This window comes from Eleutherodactylus coqui, chromosome 11, assembly GCF_035609145.1.
Source record: "Eleutherodactylus coqui strain aEleCoq1 chromosome 11, aEleCoq1.hap1, whole genome shotgun sequence".
Taxonomy (NCBI): Eukaryota; Metazoa; Chordata; class Amphibia; order Anura; family Eleutherodactylidae; genus Eleutherodactylus; species Eleutherodactylus coqui.
Genome location: NC_089847.1, coordinates 51,342,371 through 51,367,539, shown reverse-complemented (window position 1 = coordinate 51,367,539; position 25,169 = coordinate 51,342,371). Strand labels below are relative to the sequence as shown.

At 41.0% G+C, this 25,169-nt stretch overlaps 1 protein-coding gene across 1 annotated transcript in view; it reads left to right on the top strand.

Annotated features, from left to right (window-relative positions):
* Window positions 1–25,169, top strand: part of SMPD3 (sphingomyelin phosphodiesterase 3) — a 212,023-nt gene that overhangs the window by 149,670 nt on the left and 37,184 nt on the right. Inside the window, exon 3 of the mRNA XM_066584080.1 lies at window positions 13,319–14,891. Coding sequence (XP_066440177.1) covers window positions 13,566–14,891 — 1,326 coding nt within the window. The 5' untranslated portion in view covers window positions 13,319–13,565. The remainder of the gene's footprint in view (window positions 1–13,318; window positions 14,892–25,169) is intronic.

Below are 25,169 nucleotides of genomic sequence, written 5' to 3'. Positions count from 1 at the left end.
GCTGAAAGAAGTGAAGACCAGCTGGGGACCAGGCACTGGAAGAACAGAAGAAGCAGGGGACTGGGGAGGCTGAGTATGGCTTCTTATATGTTATATCGCCGCTCTCAACTGATTTAAAAGAAGTTGCTGTCTAAAGAAACTCTTTACGGTTACTTATGACATAAAATTTTCTATAATGATTAATGCATATTTCACTTCTAAAGAAGACTGACATAACATAAAATCCACACGCAGACAAAGATTACAACAAGTAAGGCTAGGATCACACCATGTTTTTTCTTCTATTCGAAACATATTTTTGTTATATTATGCTAAAAAATGGACATTACAAAGGATGGGATAGCAGCATGACAAACCTATTGTACAAAACAGATGCGACGAGGTGTGTAGTTGAAAATAAGAATCCTGACGGAAACTTATAACATATGATCAGTAGAAAGAGAGAGATTGTGATCTGTATAGAGCTCTGGAGAGACCACAACTAGAATACTGTGTTCAGTCCTGCGGATCTCATCTACAGAAACACATTGACAAAAAAGTTCAAAAACGGGCTACAAAAATAGTATCAAGAACAATATTTATAAGGAAAGACTTAAAAAAACCTTAATTTGTTTAGCCTGGAGCAAAGAAGTGAGAGGACATGCCAGAAACCTTATATATGTAAGATTAGGAGACAAGGAAATGGGACATGATGGAAACCTTTATATATGTTATAAGAGGAGAGAAGGGAGAGGAGGGACAAGATGGAAACCTTTATATATGTTATAGGAGGGAAGAAGGAAGAGGGGGGATATCATGGAAACCTTTATATATGTTATAGGAGGGAAGAAGGGAGCAGGGGGACATGATGGAAACCTTTATATATGTTACAGCAGGAAAGAAGGGAGAGGGAGACATGATGGAAACCTTTATATATGTTGTAGGAGGAGAGAAGTGAGAGGGGGACATAATAGAAACCTTTATAGCAGCAGAAATGCAGTTATAAGCTCTCACCCACAACCTGAAGGTTGTGGGTTCAATCCCTGCTTGGTTCAGGTAGCCAGCTCAAGGTTTACTCAGCTTTCCATCCTTCTAAGGTCAGTAAAATGTGTACCCAGTTTGGTGGGGAGTAATAGATTACCTAAAAGCGCTGCGGAATAAGTTGGCGTTATACAAATAAGGTTTTTTTGTTATATATGTTACTGGAGGAAAGAAGGGAGAGGGGGTACATGATGGAAACTTTTATATATGTTGCAGGAGGGAAAGAGGGAGGGGGGACACAATGGAGACCATTATATGTTATAGGAGGAAAGAAGGGAAAGGGGGGAAATGATGGAAAGCTTTCTATATGTTATAGTAGGGAATGAGGGAGAGGGAGGACATGACAGAAACCTTTCTATATGTTATAGTGGGGAAGAAAGGAGGGGGGCCTCACTACTCACATGGTAGTTGCAATTTTGGGTTGCTAGAACTATAAACATTTTCAAATAAGTATAAGACTGAAGCATTTATAATCCCAATTCCCAAAAAGTGGGGGCGCTGTGTAAAATGTAAATAATTGTAAAGAAAAAAATAATGTAATGATTTTGAAATCTAATATAACCATATTTTATTCACAATAGAACATAGAACACATGTCAGAAGGTGAAAGTGAGACATTTTTCAATTTCATTTAAAAACTGTAACTTGTTTAGAAATTGATGGCAGCAACACATTTCACAAAAGTTAGGACAGGGTTAGCCCAAGGCTGGAAACGTAAGTGGTAATAATGAAGAACAGTTGGGGGATCAATTTTCCATTAACTCACATGACTGTATATAAAAAGAGCACGTTAGGCAGAGTGTCTCAAAGCAAAGATGGTCAGAGGTTCACCAATCTGTGAAATACTGTGTCATTAAAAATTGTGAAACAATTTCAGAAAAATGTTCCTCAATGTAACATTGCGAAGACTTTCAATGTCCCACCATCTACAGTACATAATATCATCAAAAGATTCAGGGAATCTGGAGAAATTCATGTGCACAAGAGACAAGGCCGATGGTCAAAATTGGATGCTTAAGATCTACAGGCCCTCAGGTGTCACTGCATTAAAAACAGGCATGATTCTGTAATACAAATCACTGCATGGGCTCAGGAATAGTTCTAGAAATCATTGTCTGTCATGCACCGCCGTACGATGCATAAATACAAGTTACAGCTGTATTATACAAAGAAGAAGCTATATATCAGCACAATCCAGAAACGCTGATGTCTTCTCTGGGCCAAAGCTCACTTAAAATGGACAGAAGCAAAATGGAAAACTGTTCTATGCTCAGATGAATCAAAATTTTAAATTCCTTTTGGAAATCATGGATGCCATGTCCTGTGGACTCAACAGCAAAGAAACCATTCAGCTTGTTATCAGAGCACAGTTCAAAAGCCTGCCTCTCTGAAGGCGTGCGACTGCATTACTGCCTATGGCATGGAAATATTACAGATCTTGAAAGGCACTATCAATGCTGAGCAGTATATAGAGGGTTAAGAACAACATATGCTCCCATCAACAAAACTTCTTTTACAGAGAAGGCCTTGCATATTTCAGCAAGACAATGCTAAATCACACACTGCATGGCTTCGCAGAACAAAAGTCCAAGGGCTGAACTGGCCTGCCTGTAGTCCAGACTTTTCACCAATAGAATAAACTTGGTGCATTATGAAATGAAAAATCCAGAAAAGAAGACCCAGGACTGTTGAGCAGCTAAAATCCTACATCAAACAAGAATGGGACAACATTCCTCTCCCAAAACTCCAGCAATTGGTCTCCATACTTCCTAGACTGTTGTAGACAAAAAAGTGGATTCTTCACAATTGTAGACATACCCTTGCCCCAACTTTTTGAGATGTGTTGCTGACATCAATTTCTAAATACATTTTTAAAAATGAAATGCAAAAATGACCCATTTTCACCTTCTGATATGTACTCTATGCTTTATTGTTAATACAGAAAAATATGAGATTTTCAAATCAATGCATTATTTTTTTCTTTACATTTTACCCAGTGTCCCAATATTTTTGGAATTGGGGTTATATATAATCAGTCTTTTGAATGAAAAAAGGTAGAATAAAGGCCCATTTACGCGGAGCGATGATCGCTCAAAGATTGCTCAAAGGACAGTTTGAGTGACAGCTTTGAGTGATCATTTTGTATAAACTATTAAGTAGCTACTCAGCTACTTAAGAGCAATTAAGTGTGCAAATGAAGCCTTAGCTGAAAGCAGTTAATAGCCAGAGGGCTCTTATCTGCATTCAGATCCTTTGTTCTCCAGCAGGAAACAATGCTATCAGCATTACCCTTGGAGAACTCCTAATAAGGCTGAATGTTTAGGTTAGACTAAATTTAAAGATCAGTTAGCAGTGCATGAAAAATGCATGATGGCCGCGCGTTAAGACGCAACGATTATCGCTCAAACGATCACTTTTTAGCGTGCTCCGTGTACATGGGCCTTTAGACCCTGATAGGAACAATAGGTTTACATAAGAAAATCCAACAGGAAATTTTCACCTAATGTTAAGAGGTTGATTTACAATACAAGCACAATCTCAATATGTCCCATTGGTATATAGGGTTGTCATAGAGGCTATCCCTTGCAGGAGACCTTCTTTATTAGCCAGGAAAGAGAGTCACTAAGAGTACTACAGTCATATATTAAACGCGTGCAGCGTGACTATAGTGACTATAGTTTATCTCATGAGGAGATTGCAGCCAATAGTGATGGCACTGAGTGTATCACTCTACTGTTTTTGTTTATTTATAAGAGCGAGTGGATAGCCAACACTTCTCCTCCGGTCAACACAGAAGGTCACATGATCTGCACCATTTGTCACAGGTTGCCCATCTGCCAACCATAAACGGTGGAGTGATACACTCAATGCTGCCACTCTTCATGAGACCGACTATAGTTGCAAATTCTGTTATTTTCTTGAAAACTTGACTTGCAGTCATCAAGTGCAAAAAGAGAACTTTGACAACAAGTTCATAGAGACTTAAGGAAGCATGCTGGGGATGTGGTCATGAATGAGTTAAATGTACCATATATGTTGTTGTTTAGGCAAGTGCTTCCAACTGATCAATATGAACTTGTGAGTTATCTGCACTAAACAGATGTCCATAGTTCATCCACACAATGGTCTGGAAGTAAAATCAATAGCCCAATAAAGCAGCATTCTAAGGAGCTAAGCTCAGCAGTTTCATTGATGCCAATACTTATATGAAAACTTCATATACAGATTTGTGGGCATGACCTCTACATAAATGGGATAAATAGTTAAATATTTGCTAACCTGTCATTATCATTTTACCCCTAAAACAGACCTCTATGACCATCAGGGAATGAAAAATGGATCACTTCTATTCTCCGTTTTTTCCTAAAGAGCTCATGTACTTCTGCAATTAGGTTCCAAAGTTTATACCTCTTTCTGGTGTTCTGTTCTTGCCTGCTGCTCCCCAAGCTTGGTCTGTGGCTGGTGTCCCACTCATTATCCCAGGCTTTTATCCCTGGTCACTGGCATAACTATAGGGGATGCGGTTGCACCCTGGCTCAGGAGCCTTAGGGGGCCCATAATGTCTCTCTTCTCCATATAGGGAGCCCAGTACTATGAATAAAGCATTATAGTTGGGGGCCCTGTTACAGCTTTTGCATTGGGGCCCAGGAACTTCAAGTTACACCTCTGCGTTAAGGGGTTAAGCGAAGTTGGGGGGCCCCAAGATAAACTTTTGTACCCGGGCCCATGAGCCTTTAGCTACGCCCTGGTCTCCTATTTCCCTCCCCAGCTCTCCTGCTGATATAGTGCTGTTACTCATGTGCATGCATGCTCACTCTTGGCTTTTAAAGAGTCAGTGGGTGCTAAAGTACTTCTCCAGCCAATGTCCAGCCACCACAGGCTCCTTTAGGGCCCTTCCACTATCACCCCCTGCCTGAGCAATTAGGTCATTTAGCTACCTGTTAGCTGCAAAGGTGTTCTTTGTATTCTTTGGCATTGATCAGGCATGTTTTCTAACCTCATCCACCAATCTCCTGACTTTCTACCTGTCTACTATATTGACTGTAATCCTCCTGTTCTAATGTTGGCCAGTCTACTGTTGTGAACATATTCCACCTGCCCTAACCTCAGCGCAGCTCACTATAATTTATTCCTGCTGCCTAGATACCTTGAATCAGTGTCTCCTGGGGTATGATTTCACGATTCCCAGTCAGAAAGTCAATACCTCCTTATGGTGGTTCTAGGGTGAAGAACTCAGAATTCCTTAGATTTTGTTTCCCTATTTCAGCCCAGCACTAAATCCAAAGAACCTACAGGGGCCATATTAGCTCCAGTAAACTACATGAGAATTACTTGATTGACAGTCCAATGTCTTCAATTGACAATGAGCGATGGGGACTGTCCACTTGACACATTGCGAATGCTGAGAGCCAGAACTAAGAAGAGCCTGTCCTTGTGAACGGATGCGAGTGTGAAAGAAATGGGGATAGAGTCAGCCGAGCAGCAGCTGCAGATCTATATAGATATCCCCACTGATACTATAATAATAATAATAATAATCTTTATTTGTATAGCGCCAACTTATTCCGCAGCGCTTATCCAATGACATGTCCTCTTTAGCTCTACTAGCAGTCATAATTTAGTCATTTAACTTAAAGAAGTTTTCCCACAGCTTATAATTGCTTCACAGTCACTATGTGCTTCCTCTTTGCTGCCGACCAGGACATGTGACTGTTGCAACCAATCACTGGCTATTGAAGGTTACTGCTGTGACCAGTGATTTGATGCAGCAGTCACATGTCCTGGTTATCAGCAACCAGGAAGTACAGAGTAGTTTTAAATCAATTTTAAGGGAAACCCCCCTTAATTCTATGCTGTCGATTTGAAAATCAGTATCATATATACAAAATATCTGCACAAAATGTTGGACCTAAAAGTTACATGGTGTTAAAAGGTGAAAATTATTTTCTTTAAGATTTGAGACTGTACATGACCTTTCTTTTTTATGTTCCCAGCTGTGTAGTATTGAGTGGGCATGGTTTTGCTACACAGCCTCTGAAAAAGCAGAGGGAAGGGGAATCTGAGTTTGTGGGAATTCATCAGGGAATATCCCTGAGCCAGAAAATGTAGGAGAGCCAGCAAAGCAAGTGAAAGGCTTTCTAAATGCATGAGAAGGAAAACTCAATGCAAAAAAAAGACAAGTGCATCATTTCTTTTCTGCAGTGACTTAGCAAGATATGCAGGTATTGATTTTTCATGTACAAAAGTTTCCTTAGCCTTTAATTTAATGAGTGTTTACCCAACAGCTACTAACAGTATATGGCCAACTCAGGCACAGAACAATCGCAGCTATTGTAGATACATTTTTGGTATGTCACCTCTGTAGCCTGGATGAGAGTTTAAAAATGAAGCATACTTGTTTCTTTAACACTATGTAAATGACTATAAGTCATTAATAGCTACACATAGAGTACTAACAATTATAGGATACAAGGAAAGTATACAAAGGTATCTTCCTCTTTATCGGCAAGACAAAGATTAAGGTTTGTTGAGACTTTTTAGTACTTCTCTAAAAGTTGGTAAGTGTCCTCGGGGGACCCTATGATCCAGCAGATATTAATGAGTAGCAAGAACCACTTTCCATACTCTGTGCAGCAGTGGCTAATGAGAGAGCAGGACAGACTAAGGCATAGATTTATCAAAGAAGCTGGTTTAACAGATCTCTTCTTCATGCACACTGTGGTTAGGAAGTGGCAGATCTTATAATCTTTTGATGAATTTAAGGAAAGGTATACTGAAAAAATTGCAATGGAAAAGAAACGCCATGGGAACTGATCTATAAGGCAAATATTTCTTGAGATTTTTTCACAGCTGTGAACTTTACATGTTTGCGAGCTTTAATGTTGGCCGTGTCGTGGCTTGAGTTATTTCAGTTTAATTCCAACCAGGACAATTTATCCAGAGGCCAACGCAGGATTTTTAATGGGAGGTTTCCAAGTGTGTTGGTGCCTGCCATCCAACAGAGTTGACAGAATTCCAATCCTACCTCCTCCACTACCAATTATACTTACTGTGCCAACTTTCCTCATGTACTACATTAGACATTATTAAATACGGTGGGGAATGGATTAGTAAAAGTATTCATGTGATCCGTATCTGGACAGTCTTATATGTTAATACCCCGTATCTCTGGTAGTCTAAAATCAAGAAGGGGTTTACATTGATATTTATTCATGGTGGTCTAAGATGTTTATGAATTAATATGTAATATCCCTGGAGGTTTGAGCTGTTTAGTGGTATGCACTATATTATACTATTTTAATACTATATGTATATATACTAAAGCAATTACATAGTTTATTATGTAGTTTAAAGAAGACCTGTCATGGTGTAAAGTCAACATCCTCTACATCCGCAGCCCACTGACTCTATCCCCTTTTTTTCATATTCACCTCTATTTTCCCCAAAGCGCCCTTCTTAGATCCAGCTCAACACTGTCAAGTAAGCAATCCCCACCACTCACTGTCAATAAGGGACATCGACTGTCAATCAAGTTTAGTGTCGCCATTGACAGTTAATAGTGGCGTAGTGACCCAGTACATCATCCTGGTCCCCTCCATAAATGTCATACATGTATGTCTTGTGTTGATGCACTGTGCAAATCTGTCTTGTCACTTCCAGTATGGTTTTTGCACAGCTGCAGCACTTGAGAGGTTAATGTCTAATAAAATCCAAAGCCTGCATGTAAATCTATCAAGTATGTCATGTCATGTGGTATGAAAGAGGGTATAAATATGACTGATTGTGAGTGGGAAGAAGGTCCATGTCTTCAGGAGTCCTCATGTGTTGAAGCATGCAGGAAAAGGAGAGGTTATACATGCTGCTATGATTGGATGCTAAATAGAGTGAGCCCCAGCGAGAGAGGGTGAGAATGAGAGAGCAGCTATAAGTCTGTGGCATTGTGCAAGGCCCAGTGTAGAGGTACTAGTGATTTTATTTGATTTCCTACGCAACTGTCTGAAGTCTGGATCACTGCATAAAGGTACACCTTGTTTGTCTGTCACACCCACGCATCACTAAGGCTGGGTGGAGGTAATACGAGTCAAGAATCTCTAAAGTTTATTCATGTACCTGCATTGAGAAGTCTGTCATTGAACTGTCTTGTATGTATTCTTTTGATTATTCTCCAAGTAAAGTTATTGCCGGGCTCTGACTGTTCCCAGAAACTTGTGGTACTACAAAGACTGTCTGTGGCTGTGTTTCTTTGCCGGGGATCATACCAGTGGGAATGGTGGCGTCACACGTGACAATTACCCCCCTGTTATCCAGTTTGGTGGGCATTCCCTATCCTAGGGGTGTCCGAGGTGGGCTGCAGTGTTACTCTGGCCTTGGCTATGTGTGTCCCTCCGGGAAGGAGCATGGTAAGTGCCACCGTGGCAAGTCAGCATTTTACCCACCCAGCTCCCCACGTATGTCAGGTGTCCGGGGTATCCCTATTGGACGCTGCAGTGGGGGCTGCCCATTTGACATATTGACAGTGCTGTGTTGCTGTACAAAAGAAGGCATACTTACTTCACCTGATCCCCTGTCATTTCTGTGCCAGTGGTGCCTATTTCCCTACCACTTTCTACTTCCTTCCGCAGACATGCCGTTCCAATAACAACGGAATAGAAATGTAGAAAGCATCTTTTACCCTTGTTTTTATCTTCTTCTACCATGTAAGGGAGCCCTTGGAGGAGATTTCCTGGAGAGATAGGATCTGCGATTCTTGTTTATAGAAAGAGTACAAGATCTTAGATCTCTTCTCTGGCACATTAAATAAGGGATGCTGTAGAGAGTTCAGCCATGGTTTAAGATCAGAAGGTAGGCCCATTCACTAAAACAGTGTAGTGTAGCACTGTAGACACTGGTGGGAGATCCAACACTGTAGATATAATTTAGTAACCAGATAGGTAGTAGAAATTTGGGAAACATTTAAAGCGGAGAACAAAAATAGCAATGTAATAGAAATGATTGCGTAGGGTATTATTTTTTTAGAAAATCAGATTGCTGAAATGTGGATGTGGTAAGATCCATGTCAAAACCTATGTGTGGGTTAGACCGGTAAATAGCAAGTAGAAAAGTAACATAAACATTAAGCCTTATCTGAATATATAAAATAACAACATACATATGAACTGGGGAATATGATGGAGAATGATATATTGAGCGGGCAAGAATAACTTTAACTATGAAAAAAATTGACAATGCGGCTGGTTGCTTATGTTGTCCTCAGTGCACAGAGGTATAAAAATGAACTAAGCCCTGCATGACATAGGGCAATAAAAGGACCAAAATGGTAATGGAGCCAGAAAACAAAGATGGCTAGGGGATTAAACTGCAACTTACAGCCCATTGTTCCTACAAACTCCAGTTTGATGTCATCAGTGAGTGGGTCTGGCAGTCAACCAGATACCAAGCTGACTGTTGCGCAGCATTCTTGTTGTCTGACACAGCTTGTGGGTCCAGAAGAAGAGCTTCCCAACCAGGTAGCGACATTGAAGGGAGGTGTCAAGCTGTGCTCCTGGGACCTAGAGACCCTCTTGCTGTAGGCTGTTGGTCATTTATATATTTGCCATTTATCCTATTCCCTCTCAGTACCCTGGTGTTTGGAGTCATGCATATTCTGCTTTGGTGTTGCTTGCATGGATGAGGTTCTGGGTGAGATTCCATCGTCTGTTTGTTGGTATGAAAAGTGAAGTGTTCAGTTTGTATGAAAAAACAAGCTGGAGCTCACCTGTCAGTAGTCTCTGCTGCTTGACCGCATCGTTGAGCACTTTATTCTACTTTCAAGTTTCTCCTCCCAGTCGCAGCGGCATATTTTAGTGCATCCAAATAAATGAGGACTTGACAAGCCAGGAAATGTACATTCAATTTTATTAGAACAGTGCCATAAAAAAACTACAAGCTGGTCACTGAGAACGCGTTTTGGGTTGCGTGCAAACCCTTGGTCACCAACCCGAAATGCGTACTCAGTGACCTGCTTGTAGTTCTTTTATGGCACTGTTCTAATAAAGTTGAAAGCACTTTTCCTGGCTTGTCAAGTCCCCATTTGTTTGGATGTTCAGTTTGTATGTTGTATTTCCCTTGTCTTGTGTCTGCCAGTTTCTAGGGGGAGCCAGGCCCCTAGGTTACAGTGTGGGTCAATCCCTGTTGGGATGATTGCCCTGGTTGGGTTTTAGTTGTCTTGTTAGAGTAGGGACTCACCTAATAAAAAGCAATTACAAAAAGTAAAATGCACTCCAAAAAAAGGCCTCATACAACCCCACTGACAGAAAGATTTTTAAAAAGTTGCAGCTGTCATAAGATAGTGACAGAAAGTAATTTTATTTTCAATATATTTCATTTATTAAAAGTAGTACAGCAAAAAATCAAAAACTAAACACATTTGCTCCCATCATAATCACACTCAACCACACAATATAGTTATAATGTCATTTTTTTCATCGTGTGCATGCTGTAAAAACAATATTTCCCCCAAAAGATGGAGAAATTGCTTTTCTTTTCTTGTTATTTTTTTTTTTCAATTTTAATCCACTTAGAAGTTAAAGTTTTTAAGTACATTATAGGGTACATTAGATAGTTGAAAATACAGCTTGTCCAAAATAGTCAAACTCTCAGAAAGCTACGTCGACAAAGAAAACAAGAGAGATGTGATTTTATAAAAATAAGGAGGAAAAACAAAAATTGGAAAAAAAAAAGAGATGGCCATATCCTTAGGCAGCATGTTATAGAGTAGGAGGAGCTGAGCAGATTGATATATAGTTTATGGGGAAAGATTCACTAGAACTTGTATTTTATGCATTTATATCTCTTCTCATTGTGAGTTAAACAGTCCAATGGGCGGTCCTATCAGTTATTGGCAGCCTTCCCTGTATGTCTAGTCATATACAGATAGCTGTCAATCACTGATGGCTCCACCTACTGGACTGTTCAGCTGAGAATGAGCAGAGATATAAATGAGTAAAACACAAGTTCTAGTGAATCTTTCCCCATAAACTATATATCAATCTGCTCAGCTCCTCCTGCTCTAGAACATGATGCCTGCAATTTGGACCACAATATGCTGTAGTTGAGAGTGTGAGAGGAACAACAATTGTGGGCACCACCTAGTCAATCATTTCTAGTATAAAACCCCTCTAAGTTGGGCTTGGTGGTGGTGAGTGGTGGTACGTACTAAAAACTGAATTCTTACATTCTCTGCAATAAATCCTTGACAAGTCATGCCGGAATAAAGTCAACTGTTATGCGAAATTTTAATTCATGCACTCTTATCTTCGTAAATAAACGCAGTATCTTTTAGCATGTTTGGTCGCCATGAAGCCGCATTATTGCTTTTTTTTCCTAAACTACTTTTGAACTTTCTTATTCTTTCTTATTATTGATCCTGCTGTTTCTCTGTAATTGTACTTGCCATTTAAACTTGAACACAATATATTGCATTCAGTACAAAATGGGTAGGAAATAAAAATGTCAAAAGCTGAGAATTTGTAGATATCTTGGAATGTCAGCAGAGATTGATAGATATTTGCAGAGAGCATCAGTTCACTTATGTTACTTTGCAGAACCGGCTCAGCTGCAACATAGTTTTTGCCTCAGGGAGCAGACACCCCCAAACACAAGCAGACGGAAGGTGCACAATTGATCTGTACTTCTTTTTTTTCAGTGGATTTGTCACTGGAGATAATGGTTATTGTTCTGTCCCAGGAAAGATAAATGTCTTCTAGCGAAAACCAGAGTTAATGGAGTCCCAGGGAGAGTAGACTTCATGTTTATGTGAAAAGAATCATCTCTTCCCCACACTGTTATACTGGCATAGAAATCAGTGGTGGTACTTCCATTGCTTGACAAAAAAGTACATTAACTGTACATGCTTAATGGGTATGATAAAGGATAATAAACTAAGGCAGCGCTCCTGGGATGAAGAAGTAAATAAATTCTCTGAAAAAATAAAGGTGACTTACCTGGCGCGATCAGGCCACCCTGAAAGAGGCAGTCCATCACGCATGAGGTTCTTGTAGGTTATTGGGTCAACCTGCCCTGGTCGCACAAATATCCAAATCAAGAGAGTGTCAATGGGACCCGATGTGGATTTCAGAAGTGTAAAAAGTTCCTGTAGGTTATTGAGTCAACCTGCCCTGGTCACACGAGCATCTAAAGCAGAAGAGTGTCAGTGGGACCCAATGTGGATTTCGGAAGTGTAAAATGTAGAATTAAAATAAGTGAAAAAAACAGCTCTCCAGGGAATACAACCACATATATGCAGTTAATAGGAGTAAGGAGCATTCACTTACTTCACAGAGGGGTCTCCGATTAGAACACCCTCTAATTCTGGTTGGCGATGTACCACAAAAGTATTCTCAACGGCTTGGAAAGATGGATCCATCAAAGATAAGGTTTCCAAAATTTATTCAGAAATATATCGGCTTTACAGTCCCAACAAATTCTAAAAACTTAAAAGCATAGGCTAATAGAGGTGTGCAATGCATTTCAGGGGACAGCTTAACTCCCTTTCTCAAGCACATAACAGGGTGTCTAGCCAATGGTGCACTTATGAAGTTAAAACATCCGTGGGCATGTATTTGTAATTATTCGCTATTGTGATCATGTTGGTGCAAAAACGAGTTTTTACCAACGCTGGGCATCCAGGCGTAGGAACGTTCAGTGGAGCGTTCTTTTTGATGGGTACTGTTAGGCCTCTGGGAGCCATGTTGATATCTCTATAGATAGACAAAAAGAGACAATCCAGATTATACCGCCACAGAGTTTTCATACAATTTTTCAAATCATATTTAGAAGTTTCTCTCTCCATGGAGGGCTCGCTAATGCCGACCAACACCCAATCCTTTTCAAATCGGGTAAATGGCCTCAATGAAGTTTTAGAAACAACTTGAATTCTAATTTTTGTGATATATATTTTAATCCTTTTATCTTTTCCTTCTCACAGGCTTTTATTACATACATGTTTTACCCTTTTAGGGTGTGTTAATAGCCTCCTTTTTTATTCTTGTATTTTTATTATATATTTAAAGAGTAACTGTACTTACATTTTTTTAAAGTGCAGGATTGTGAGATTTTAGGGGGAGGGCAATCTTTGCCAAAAGAGTACTGTTATAATTAAGTGCACAGGAAGTCTTGGCCACACTCCGACTGTCATATCATGTACTAAAACGGTTTTATACTCAAAGTAACAAGTTGTTTCTTTGTGATTTTGGTTTGTATGTGTTTCAGTGCTTCACCTTTCTCACATAATGATTTTTCTCTCTTCTTCTCACTCTAGAATACCTGGTACGGACATGAAAGCCTCAATCAAGCAATGACACGCCTCTGGTTACAAAAATATCCTTGTCCTAGATATATATTTGGTTCAGGTGACATGTCAAGGTGATATTTGACAGAAGAGAAAATTACTCCATTTTGGAAGGGGGCTGGGAGGTGGATATTGCCTTCTGCCCCCTTCGTTCGTATAATTCAGCAAGAGTGACATCATGCAGAAGCTCCCATGAAGAGGACACCACTGAGCTGAGATGGTTTTGCACACTTCCCCCTTCCCCAGTAGCTTCCTGTCATGCCTCCACTCCCTGTCTTGGGCACTAATTTTTCCTTGCTTCTGGCTTGGAGATCGTCTCCTAGCCTCTTTTCTGCCAACCACCTATGAGAAACGTCAGCGGTCCGATGATCCCTGTTACTTCCAGGCACTTTGTATTATCATCACTACCCCAATTTACTTGGCCTTGCTTGTCTCCTCCCTCCCCTTTGCTTTTATTGGATTCTTGGTATGGTCACCTCTCCAAGCTGTTCGTAGACCCTATATCTACTCTCGACTGCAAGACAAGGCCAGGGCCAGTGGAGCAAAGCTGCTTACAGAATGGAGAGCCACAAGTAGTGCTAAAAGCTTTTGCTTTGGCTCCGCCAATGTCTGCCTGTTGCCAGACTCACTCGCCAGATTTACAAACCTCTTCAATACTCAGGCACGGGCCAAAGAAATTGGAAGAAGAATACGCAATGGCGCCAGTAGGCCTCAGATAAAGATTTACATAGACTCTCCAACCAACACATCTATCAGTGCTGCCAGCTTCAGTAGCCTAGTTTCCCCACAGGGGGCAGATGTTACCCACCGAGCAGTCAATATGGGTATGAAGAGAACTACATCCATGGAATACAAAGTAGAAAACTATGGGGAGAATAGCAGTGAAGAGGGAAGGGATGGTAAGAATGGTGGGGATATGGGTGAAGGGGAAGATGCATGTATTATTCGAATCGGTGGTGAGGACAGTGGTCACACAGCCGACACGGAACCTGATCCTATGGGTGGGCATGTTAATGTGGCCTGCTTGGCTGAAACAGAACCAGACTTTCAAAAAAGCCCAACCTCTAACCATAAGCACAGGGAAGGGGATGGTGGAAGTCTGGACAGCTGCACCACTTCCCGTGAGTCCCTAGTCAAGGGGAAGGTGGCAGATGGAGCTACTGACCAAAGCAGCATTAATAACAAACTTCTGTACAAGGCATCCATCATTAAAAAAGCTGCAGCCCGCAAAAAAAAGCATTCAGATGATATCCTTGACCATGAAATCTCTGCCTTCTTCCCAGCCAACTTGGACTTCCTCTGCCTTCAGGAAGTATTTGACAAACGGGCTGCAGAGAAGTTGAAAGAACAATTACACTATTATTTTGAGTATATTCTGTATGATGTGGGGGTCTACAGCTGTTATGGCTGCTGTGGCTTTAAGGCCCTGAACAGTGGGCTCATGTTTGCTAGCCGCTACCCCATATTGGATGCTACCTATCACTGTTATCCCAATGGGAGAGGATCGGACGCGCTGGCCGCCAAGGGAGCTCTGTTTATTAAGGTGAGTCACTGATGTGTATTATACTCTACATGGACTACTCAGTCAATTTTAGTTACTGTCGCTGCTCTGCATATTGCTTGCAGTGAGCAGACTTCCAGACGCCATTTGATATGGTGACAGATACAAACTCATACTCAGAGTGATGTATGTAACACTTAATGAAATCTGAATAGATTCATTATTGAATTTATGAAGGTGGAGGTTAAAATGTTCATGTATCAAATGTTTCCATAAATCACTTTATAAGCTGATAAACATCATTGATCATCTTAATTATTTTCAGCCTCTGCTGTTTTGACCGTAACTGCATTTTTTTCCAGGCCGCTCGAATTACTGGTGTGATGTTTAGCATTCTATACACGTTCCAATAAAAAGGCATTATGTCATACAACAATGCAACATACTCACAGAGCCATGGGAACATGTGTTGTCCAGGGGGCTATTGATTATACAGGATTTGTCCATTAATGCATTGCACACTGTTAGCAAGGATCCATTGGAAATTGTGATTTTGACTTAATTTTTGTCACAAGTAGAGTTGTTTGCTGCTTGAAATGTTAATATAGTTTGCTTAAACTTTAAATCAGACCTACCAAACTTCAAAAAAGTGACAACCAACATTTTATATCTATGTTGCTGTGTTATAAAGCCTAAGGCTGAACTGCTGAAATATACTGATGATCCCACATTCTGTCAGCATTGTCATGAAGACCTTGCAGAGGAGCTTTTACGAATTCAGCTTGGGAGAATTTTGTGTGGCTATTTTAGCCCTTTTTTGATACTTTGCTGTCCAACAATTACAGGAAGGTTACATGCGTGTAATAATAATCAGCATTATTTAGATGGATATTTGCATATCTGATATGGTCTCCATCAGAAGATCAAAAGTAAAGATTTAGTACAAACAAACCACACTTTCTGTGAAAAAGAGAACATATCTGATATTTGAAAATCATTTGCTAAGGTAAAATCCTTTTGTGTCTAAAGTTCCTTTGCAGATTTGTTCTCTACATCTTGCTAACTTTCGAAATGTATTTTAGCAAAAAGTCAAAGATTCAGGCTAGTTTCACATGGGCGAGGGCGATATTGGGCTGTGATTCACAGCTCAATATCACACTTTCCACCATGTGAAAGTCCCATGGATGTGAGGAGCATTCATGTGAAAACAATCTTGCATCACAGAGGGGAATCTCTTCATCCCATTGCTTTCAATGGGGCATCAGCAGCGCCAGCCCCATTGAAAGCAATGGGAGAACTCACCGATCTTCTGTGACATCTGAAGGATTTCCCTACCGCGTCTGAAGGGTTTCCCCGCAGGGATGAAGGAATCCCCTGCCGCTGCTGTCGCAGAGTTCTCCCATTGCTTTCAATGGGCTGGCGCTGCTGCCACCAGCTCCATTGAACACAATGGGCGATATTGCGGGAAGATAGAGCATGCTGCAATGTGTTTCTCGCATAGCATCGCAAATGAATGGGGTTCATATTTGTGCAAGATTTGTGTGTCTCGCAACACACAAATCTCGTGCGATTTTGTCGCCTGTATGAAACCAGCCTAATGGATTATGTATGAAAAAAGCAGTGGAGCTCCCCTAACATACTTTAATACAACGGCATGAAATGCCAGGGAGTCAATGAGTAGTGATGCCAGGTTGTTGGCTGAAGTGTTGATGGCCGAGGTGACACCACCCTTACAAAAGGGGCATTGCAGCAATTTGAAGAATGTGCAAAGAACTGAGGCTACAAGGTTAGGGAGGCACCAAAGCCAATTAGAGTGTATGAGGTGCTCAATGGTTATCATCCATACAGAACACATTACTGTAGAAAAAGTCCAACCGTATTCAAAGAAGTCTCCAGCAGCACAACCAACTGACGAAATCTATTGGGGAGGCTTGCAAAGTACCAGCTCACCGTCTGGATTCTGACTTCATTAGGGTCCAATGAAGGGTACAAAGATGTATCTACAGATGTAATTATTTTAACAAGAAGATTCCCGTGTGCAGCTTACGAAATATTTGCATGCTACTGTAGAAAAAGTCTATGTGCAGCATCCAAGGACCAGGCCCACAGCCGAGGAGACAGCGGGGTAGAGAAAGATCTTGTCACAAGGGTCTACCATCTCCTCCCACTAAGGGTAGCTTGAGACCCGACCATGTTATTGCTGGGGGAGATTACAGGGATATTAACCGGAGGTTACCTGCAGTCCAATTGTCACTCGTGACGCCACCGTTCCTTCTCCCGGGCATGGATCTCGCCGATAAATAAAGTAGTCCAACACCAGAAGAGTATATTTTGTAACAAAACCAGGAATGGTCGATCTTGTCCATTTACTTAAATGGGTTAATAAAGTCAATAACATTAGCTTACAAGTATAACATCTAGGCGGAGCTCACGGGCTATTTGTACAATCCACAGTCTAAGTTTTCTGCAGGTTTCTTTACTCCCGGCACTCATTCTCACTCTCCACGGGCAAACACGCACACTATTTCTTCTCGCTATGAAGCAGGTTTTTCTTTCTCCCAGCGCTCAGCAGAAGCACCGAGGATTCCTGAGTTGACATGCTTTCCACACATGGACCGATCTGACGGCCTCCCTGAGGTGTCCGTGTGGCTCACTCACTGGCTGCTCGACTCTACTCTCCTCTACTCCTCGCATTCCATTCTTGCAAACACATATATCAAGCATCATCAAGATACACACAAAACGATACATTTTCCAGACCGGACAGAACATACCAGACATTAACTCTTTCAGTCCTGCAAACATCCAATCCACATACCTTGATGCACTCCCCAAACAAGACACTGACAAGACAAAGAACATTATTGAGGGGCCCATTAACTCTGGGCCGCTATATAGGCATGAAATACACACGGCACTCCAAAATAATCACAATAAAAAAGATTACATAAATATTACCAAAGTTTATTGAAACACACTTTGAGAAAGACACAATTGTGGTTATACGTGTTGGGCATGGGTATCTTAATGTAACCTCTTTACTTCTTACCCCGTATTATGTCTATTGAACTGTGAAACAGCACTTTATCTTTGCCTCAGATCGATGGAAATAGTCTTTATCAGGGCTCCTTCACACGGGTAGGTTCTTCATCAGTATTTTGTGAGCTAAAACCAGGAGTGGAATGAACAGTGAGAAAGTATAATCGAGAGATTTGCATTTCTTCCGTATTTTAGACCCGCTACGAATGAAAAATACCCCAGTGTGAAAGAGCCCTTATGCTGACTAACCTTTTTAGGCTTTGTATGTGTACTGATACTTGTGTAATACATGGGGATTGGATCTATTTACACAATTGGTAGTGAGGACAAGGTATGAAGATTTCAGCCTCTGATGTCTCATATGTGTGGTGCTGTTTGTATTTTTTATGAGGGCTACTTCACATGGGCGCGATTTAGTCCCGTTATTTGATCATGATAATCATGGACGCATAATGGAATGAAACTAAACCATTGATTGCAATTGTTTCATTTTCATTAGCGGTATTCTTGCCCTTTAATAGTACGGGCGAGAAAAGATAGGACCTGCCTTATCTTTCACACAGTTAACCCCTTAACACTACAGGATGTTCATTTAGGTCCTAGAGGTTAGATGTTTATATGGAGAAGAATCGTGGGTAAATCCTGCTCCATACAATGTGGGTGCCAGCTGTTTCATACAGCCGACACCCGCCCGCAACAGCTCCAATCAGCAGTGCCACTGATTGGAGTTGTTAACCCTTTAAATTCCACCGTCAATTTTGATAACAGCATTTAAATGCCCCGATCGATGTTCGGGAGTCCTGCACTGCCCACCGTGATAAGATTACAGGTTACCGTGCAGTTGCTGTGGCAACCAGGGGCCATTGCAGACTACCAACCAAGCCATGCCTGTGGCAGGGTTTGATAGATTGTCTGTCAGATCGCGGTATAATGTAATGCTATTAGTCCTCTGGGGACTAATAAAATCTCTAAAAATTAGTTTCAAAAAGATTTATTAGTTATTAAAAAAATAAAAGGTAATAAAAGTTAAGAAAACCCTTTTGCCATATTTATAATAAAAGAATCTAAATAATAAAACAAAAATACATATTTGGTATCTCTGCGTCTGTAAAAGTCCGATCTATCAAAGTAATGCATTATTTACCCCGCACGGTGAATGTCGTCACAAAAAAAAAAATGCCAGTATTGTGCTTTTTTTTGGTCATCATGTCTTCAAGAAAAATTTTTATAACAGGTGATCAAAAAGTCGTATGTAGTCCAATAGAAACTACAGGGCATCCTGCAAAAAATGAGCCCTTACACAACTATGTTGATTGGAAAAATAAAAATGTTATGGCTGTCAGAAGATGGCGGCAGAAGAAAATTTAAAAAAATTAAAGTAGTACAGCAAAAAAAAAAAAACAATATAGTTTAGTATCATAGAATAGAATAGACCCATAGAATAACGTTATCGTGGCGGTGTTGCAGTTTGTACACCATAGAAACAAGACGCATCCAAAGAAGGCAGAATTTAGGTTTTTTATCCATTTCACTCCACTTAGAAATTTTTAAAAGTTTTTCAGTACATTATATGGTACATTAAATAGTACAATTGAAAAATACAACTCGTCCCACACAAAAAAACAAGCCCTCCGACAGATACGTCAATGGTTAAATAAAAGAGTTATGATTTCTTAAAAGGGGGAGGAAAAAACAAAAATTGAAAGAAAAAAAAGTGTTGTATCCTTAAAGGGTTAATATCACATGCGGGAGAGATAGGGCAGGACCTATCTTACCGCAGTTTTTAATCACGCAGGGTCTGATTAAAAAAACGGTTCCTGCGCAACTACGCTCCATAGCGGCAAGCGTAGTTGCGCATATGCCTGAGTGTTTTTGCCTTTAGTACAGATATTCTCGGTTGCATGGGGCCTATACTTATTTTGTATATGCCCTTTGTTTATTACATGTTCCACATTTTTGGGACTTTTTAAATGTTTTAGATTGTTTGTTAGCAAGTGTGTGGCAATAAACTTGGGTAATAGTTCTTTCACCCTATTTCTTGTGATTATTTTGGAGTGCCTTGTGTATGTAAATGCGGAGACTTTTTCTATAAGAAGTAGGGCTATGTGCGGCCTTCTGCCAACAAAACAATGTAATCCAAAGCCACAGAATGAACCTGACTACTCCATTTATTAAACTACTAGCCTAGTGATGGCGAACCTTTAGAGACCGAGTGCCCAAACTGAAACCCAAAACCCACTTCTTCATCACAAAGTGCCAATGGCCATTTACACAGGATGATTATTGATCAAATTTAGTTCAAATGAGCAAATTTGACTCGATAATCAATCATGCAGTGTAAATGCAAGAAAATCACTCCATTTGCAGTTCGTTATTGCCGACTTTCAGGGCTTAAACAGATGGGCGTGAGCGCAATTACACTCAGTGCTAAGGAGCATAGTTGCACTTGAACTGGGTTTTCTTTTGCCTCAGACTTTTCAAACTTTGCACTGGTGCGAGCGAGTTTTTAAAAAAGCAGGAAGATAGCACAAGGCCAGATCGGGGGCACAGGGGCCCTAAGGAGAGGCCCTAGATGACAGGGTTGCTAGAGAGCTAGAAGGGGTGAAAGAGTTAATAGGAGAGAGTAGGAGATAAAGGGGGGCATGGAGGTTAAGGTAGGGAAAGATAGGGATTGGGGGAGATAGAATTAGGGGAGTGAGTCGGGGGAAAGTAATTAAAGGGGGAAGCTTTAGGCAGGAGCGCCACTAGAAGAGTGGAGAGGTGAATGGTGAGGGGAAGCATTCCATGAGTTTCAAGAAGTTCAGGTGATACGAATATGTCTGGTGGTAATTGTGCATGTCCTGTCGTGGCAGCCTGTGGCGGGTGGGGGATCCTTGGAGCTGGGTTTTTTATATTGGGTGAAGGGAGTTTGGTGGGTATGGCCTCACCTTTAAGACTACGCCTCCTGTTTGTTCATTGTGGTTGGGTCAGATGCATTGAGTAAGGCCAGAGAAGGGATACTGGGTGGCCTTGATCAGTTTTTGATATTCCAGCCCCCCAGTGAGAGGGGCTAGTGGTGTCTCTGAGCCGGGTGTACGGTAGGAGGTAAGATTTGGTTTTATGTGTGAAACACCAGACCTTTTTGTTGTGGCTCCTAGGACCTCCTCTCCGTATGCTAAAAAGTGCTAATATGTATTGTTGTTTTATTGAATAAAATGGCTGCTGTGGCCAAAATATCCAACGAATATACTGTGGTCTCAGTGTATCATTGAGGGGGAAAGTAGCAAGGTGGTCAGGTCACAGTGGAGGGGACTCTAGTATACCCGGGTAAAGATTCTGCCCTTTCTCGCACGTAGTATTAACGGGTAAGAATACCACTAGTGAGAACAAAATCAATGGTTTCGTTTTGGGACTGTTATGCGGAAATAATTATCACAGCTGCATAATGGGATAAAGTCATGCCCACCTTTTTTTTTTTTTTTTAAACTCGTTTTATTGAACAATTATGTTTCGTACAATATGTATTAAAGCAGCATTGCATACATCATAGGCTCTTTGAAATCGAGTAATTAAGACAAGGTACATTACATATCTTGTATATATACATACATCGTGTTTGGTACATCTATCCATGGTGTTGATATGATTCAATATTTAGTGCTTACTTTAGGAGGAAGATCTGGACCTGGCTCCTATTAATAAGTTTTAGAACATTTCAGGTGTAAAGATTGTGTTTGTTGACCTGCACCATTTCTCCCATATCTTATTAAACTTTTGTGGACATTTCCTGTTTTTATAGACTATTCTTTCGTATGGCAGGGTAGAGTTGATGATATTCTGCCATTTCAGCACAGTCAGGGGGCGCCTATCCATCCAACGCAGAGCTATTACTTTACGGGCGTAGAATAATGCCTTGGTGAGAAATATCCTATCATAGAATTGCCACTGTTCTTCATCCAATATGCCCAATAAACATATGGCTGCTTCAAGTGGCACCGGCAGTTCTAGTAATTGACTCAAGAATTCTGTGATTTCTCCCCAGTATGCGTAGATGTCTGGACACTTCCATATTAGGTGATTAAAGTTTGGCTAGTCACTGTTCTATTCATTTTATGAAGCCTGGTCGGTGTCAAGTAACATTGGTGTAGTATATATAAGTGGGTTAATTTATTATTTGCAGCTGGTGATACCGTGGTGTATGTGGCCATTGCAGTTTCACAGTCCTCAGTAGTGAGGGAGGGAATAAGTTCTCTCCATCTCTCCACTACTGCCATTGGTGTGCCAGGGATCTTGGAATGTAGTAGATGAGTATATAACACCGATATCAGGCCTTTCGGTCCTTGAGTACGCAGTATACCTATCAATGGGTATAGGGAAAAGGATTGCCTTGGTTCCGGGAATTGTGTTGTAAAGGCGAGTCTAAGTTGTAGATATCTAAAAAAAGCCCGTTCTTGGGATTTGGTACATCTGTTGTAGTTGCTCAAAGGAGGCTAGTACCCCGTTAATATACAAGTGTTCCAATGTAGTGACTCCCAGATTCAGCCAGAACTGTTTATCTGGCAGATCACGCCCATCTTTTTAAGCCCTCAGTCAGCATAAAAACTAATGCTGGCTCTCGTTCTGCGTAAACGCTCCCTGCTCAGCGCTTCATATAGAAGGTGAAGCACTGAGCGAGAAGCCCACTATCCAGCAGCGAAAGGGCCATTTACACAGGATGAATATCATTCAGAATCAGGGGCGTAACTATAGAGGGTGCAGGGGATACAGTTGCACCCGGGCCCAGGAGCCTTAAGGGGCCCATAAGGCCTCTCTTCTCCATATAAGGAGCCCAGTACTATGAATAAAGCATTATAGTTGGGGGCCCTGTTACAGGTTTTGCATTGGGTCCCAGAAGCTTCAAGGTATGCCTATGTGCAGCATGGTTGAGGTATGGGTATGGGTACAGTTACAGATAGTGGGGGGGCCCCAGCTCACGTTTTGAATCAGGGCCCCTGAGCGTTTAGTTACGCCCCTGTTCAGAATTGTCCAAATTCCCGCACTCCTGCGGGAATTTGAGTGATAGTCGTTCCATATAAATGCACGCAGTGACTGAAGAAGAGTTGTTCAGTCATTCAGTTTCTGTATGCAGAAAACTGAACAATGCACAATTCAGGGTAAGCAGCAGTCACTCACTTGTGAACGACTGTCTGCTTACTGTGAATGGAGATGGGTGGGGGAAGCACGTTCTCCGGGCCCAACCCACACGGCAGTCTTCAGGCTTTCAATGATGCCAGCGATACTCGCTTCTGTGTAACAGCACAGGGCCGATCATCACTGGGATGAGCTGCTGGGTATCGTTTGCCCCACCACTCATACACGACGATACACATGCCCACAGAGATAGATAGATAGATAGATAGATAGATAGATAGATAGATAGATAGATAGATAGATAGATAGATAGATAGTGGGTCCTGTGTTAGGGCTAATGCCCACACATGGATTTCCATCGCGTTTACTCGCTGGCACTTTTTTGTTTTGAATCGCGGTACTATTGTGGTGTAAATTCGCAGGCGTATTTTGCATCGTTCATGGGCATGAGCCCTTATATATAGACATGAGATACTTTTCATTGTAATGGTTACAGGCAGTTTTTCATACTTCAAATGAAAAATAGTGGCATAGTAAATAACTGTAAATAGTAAAAGGACAAACTACTGCCAGCATAATGTGACCTTTAATATTTAGACTGTTGCAAGTTAAAGGTTCATAACACAAAAATTCAGATTCCAGATTAATCCCCCAAATTAATTCAGGACCTAGACCAGACCCCAAATTCAATTTAGACTGCAGACCAGACCCCTGAATTAATTCCAATTGCAGGCTCAGACACAAAATATTAATTCAGACACTGGAGCAGACCCCTCAATGTACTTAGAGATCTCTGCTGCTATTCACTTCTGGACACTGCGGCAAACAAAGTCCTTATGCCTGCCAGTGTTAGTTCATTGTATGCCCCATTACACAGAATGTCCTGGCTCAAACGAATGTCTTGATGTGGCATGTGGGCCTGTGGACCTCCAGGCTTTGGAGCTTGGTGATAACTGCAACCCTACAGTTAAACTACTAGGCACATGTTCCTAACCTCTGCATCTCATATTCTTACTTCACAGTCATGTCCCAATATATGAATAAATTAATAAACAGTGTGACTTGATACAATATAACTTTTATTAATAACCAATAAAATAATGCCTAAGGAGGCAGAATAGAAAATACTAGGACAAACAACAGATAACCAACGTGCGCATGGAAAGCAAGTCCCTTGTCTCCACCTTCACGTTACCGAAGGGTATGCGACCTCTGTTTTACACCTATGTCATCTGTAATAGCTATAATGTGTAATATGGACAAACATCCAAGCTATTGATAATTGTGGTGCAAATAAGAGAGGCTATTCAGATACTGCAACCGTCCAATTAGCAGGGATCTATCTTATAATATACCCCACATTATATGTTTTAGGCTCCCAATTGAATTATATGGCCCAAAATGTAGACAAATATCTTGGCCCACCTAGATATAGTGTTCAGCCTAAAATGATGGGTATACCGTAAATTTGCTTAAAATCATTACTCAATATAGTGTTAACAAAAAATTTGAACTCCCAAGTCACTGCTTGATATGATGTTTATTCAAATGTGCTACTCGACGCGTTTCTGCACCCCTGATTATAGATCATCAGATCATCAAAAAGACTGATTCAATCGATGTAGTTACCATAAACTATATAAGTGGCCTCCTACCTCAAATAGCATTTCACTAATGTATTCACACAAACAAGTTGCCTTCAATATGAGATGAATAATGCATCGTTTCACCCCGTTTTGCAGCGGTGATTTTAATGGCCACGAGCATCACTAAAACACGGCCGTCTGCAGAAGCCCTTAGGGTTGGGTTTCTAAAGATTTCAAGTTAGGTTCACAACAATTGGAGATTTACTAAGCTCCCTTTGCAGCAAAAACTATTGTATAGGCCTTGCACCACATTTATTATGTGTTGTAGATACTTTTTGTGCCTTGCACTATAAGTGGGCATGGCTTATCAAGAAAGGGGAGAGCCTTGGTTGTAGAAACATGTTCCAAAAGTAAAGCAACCAACAGACAGTGTAAAGTTAGATAAAAGTGTCCAAAGGTGCACCAAATCAGCCACTCTGATAAATCTGACACATTTAGACCTACAGTTGTACATTTTTATGCCATGATTTATGCCAGTTTCTTCCATGAATTCTAGTAAGTAGATTAGGCCACAAGTTTTCATCCC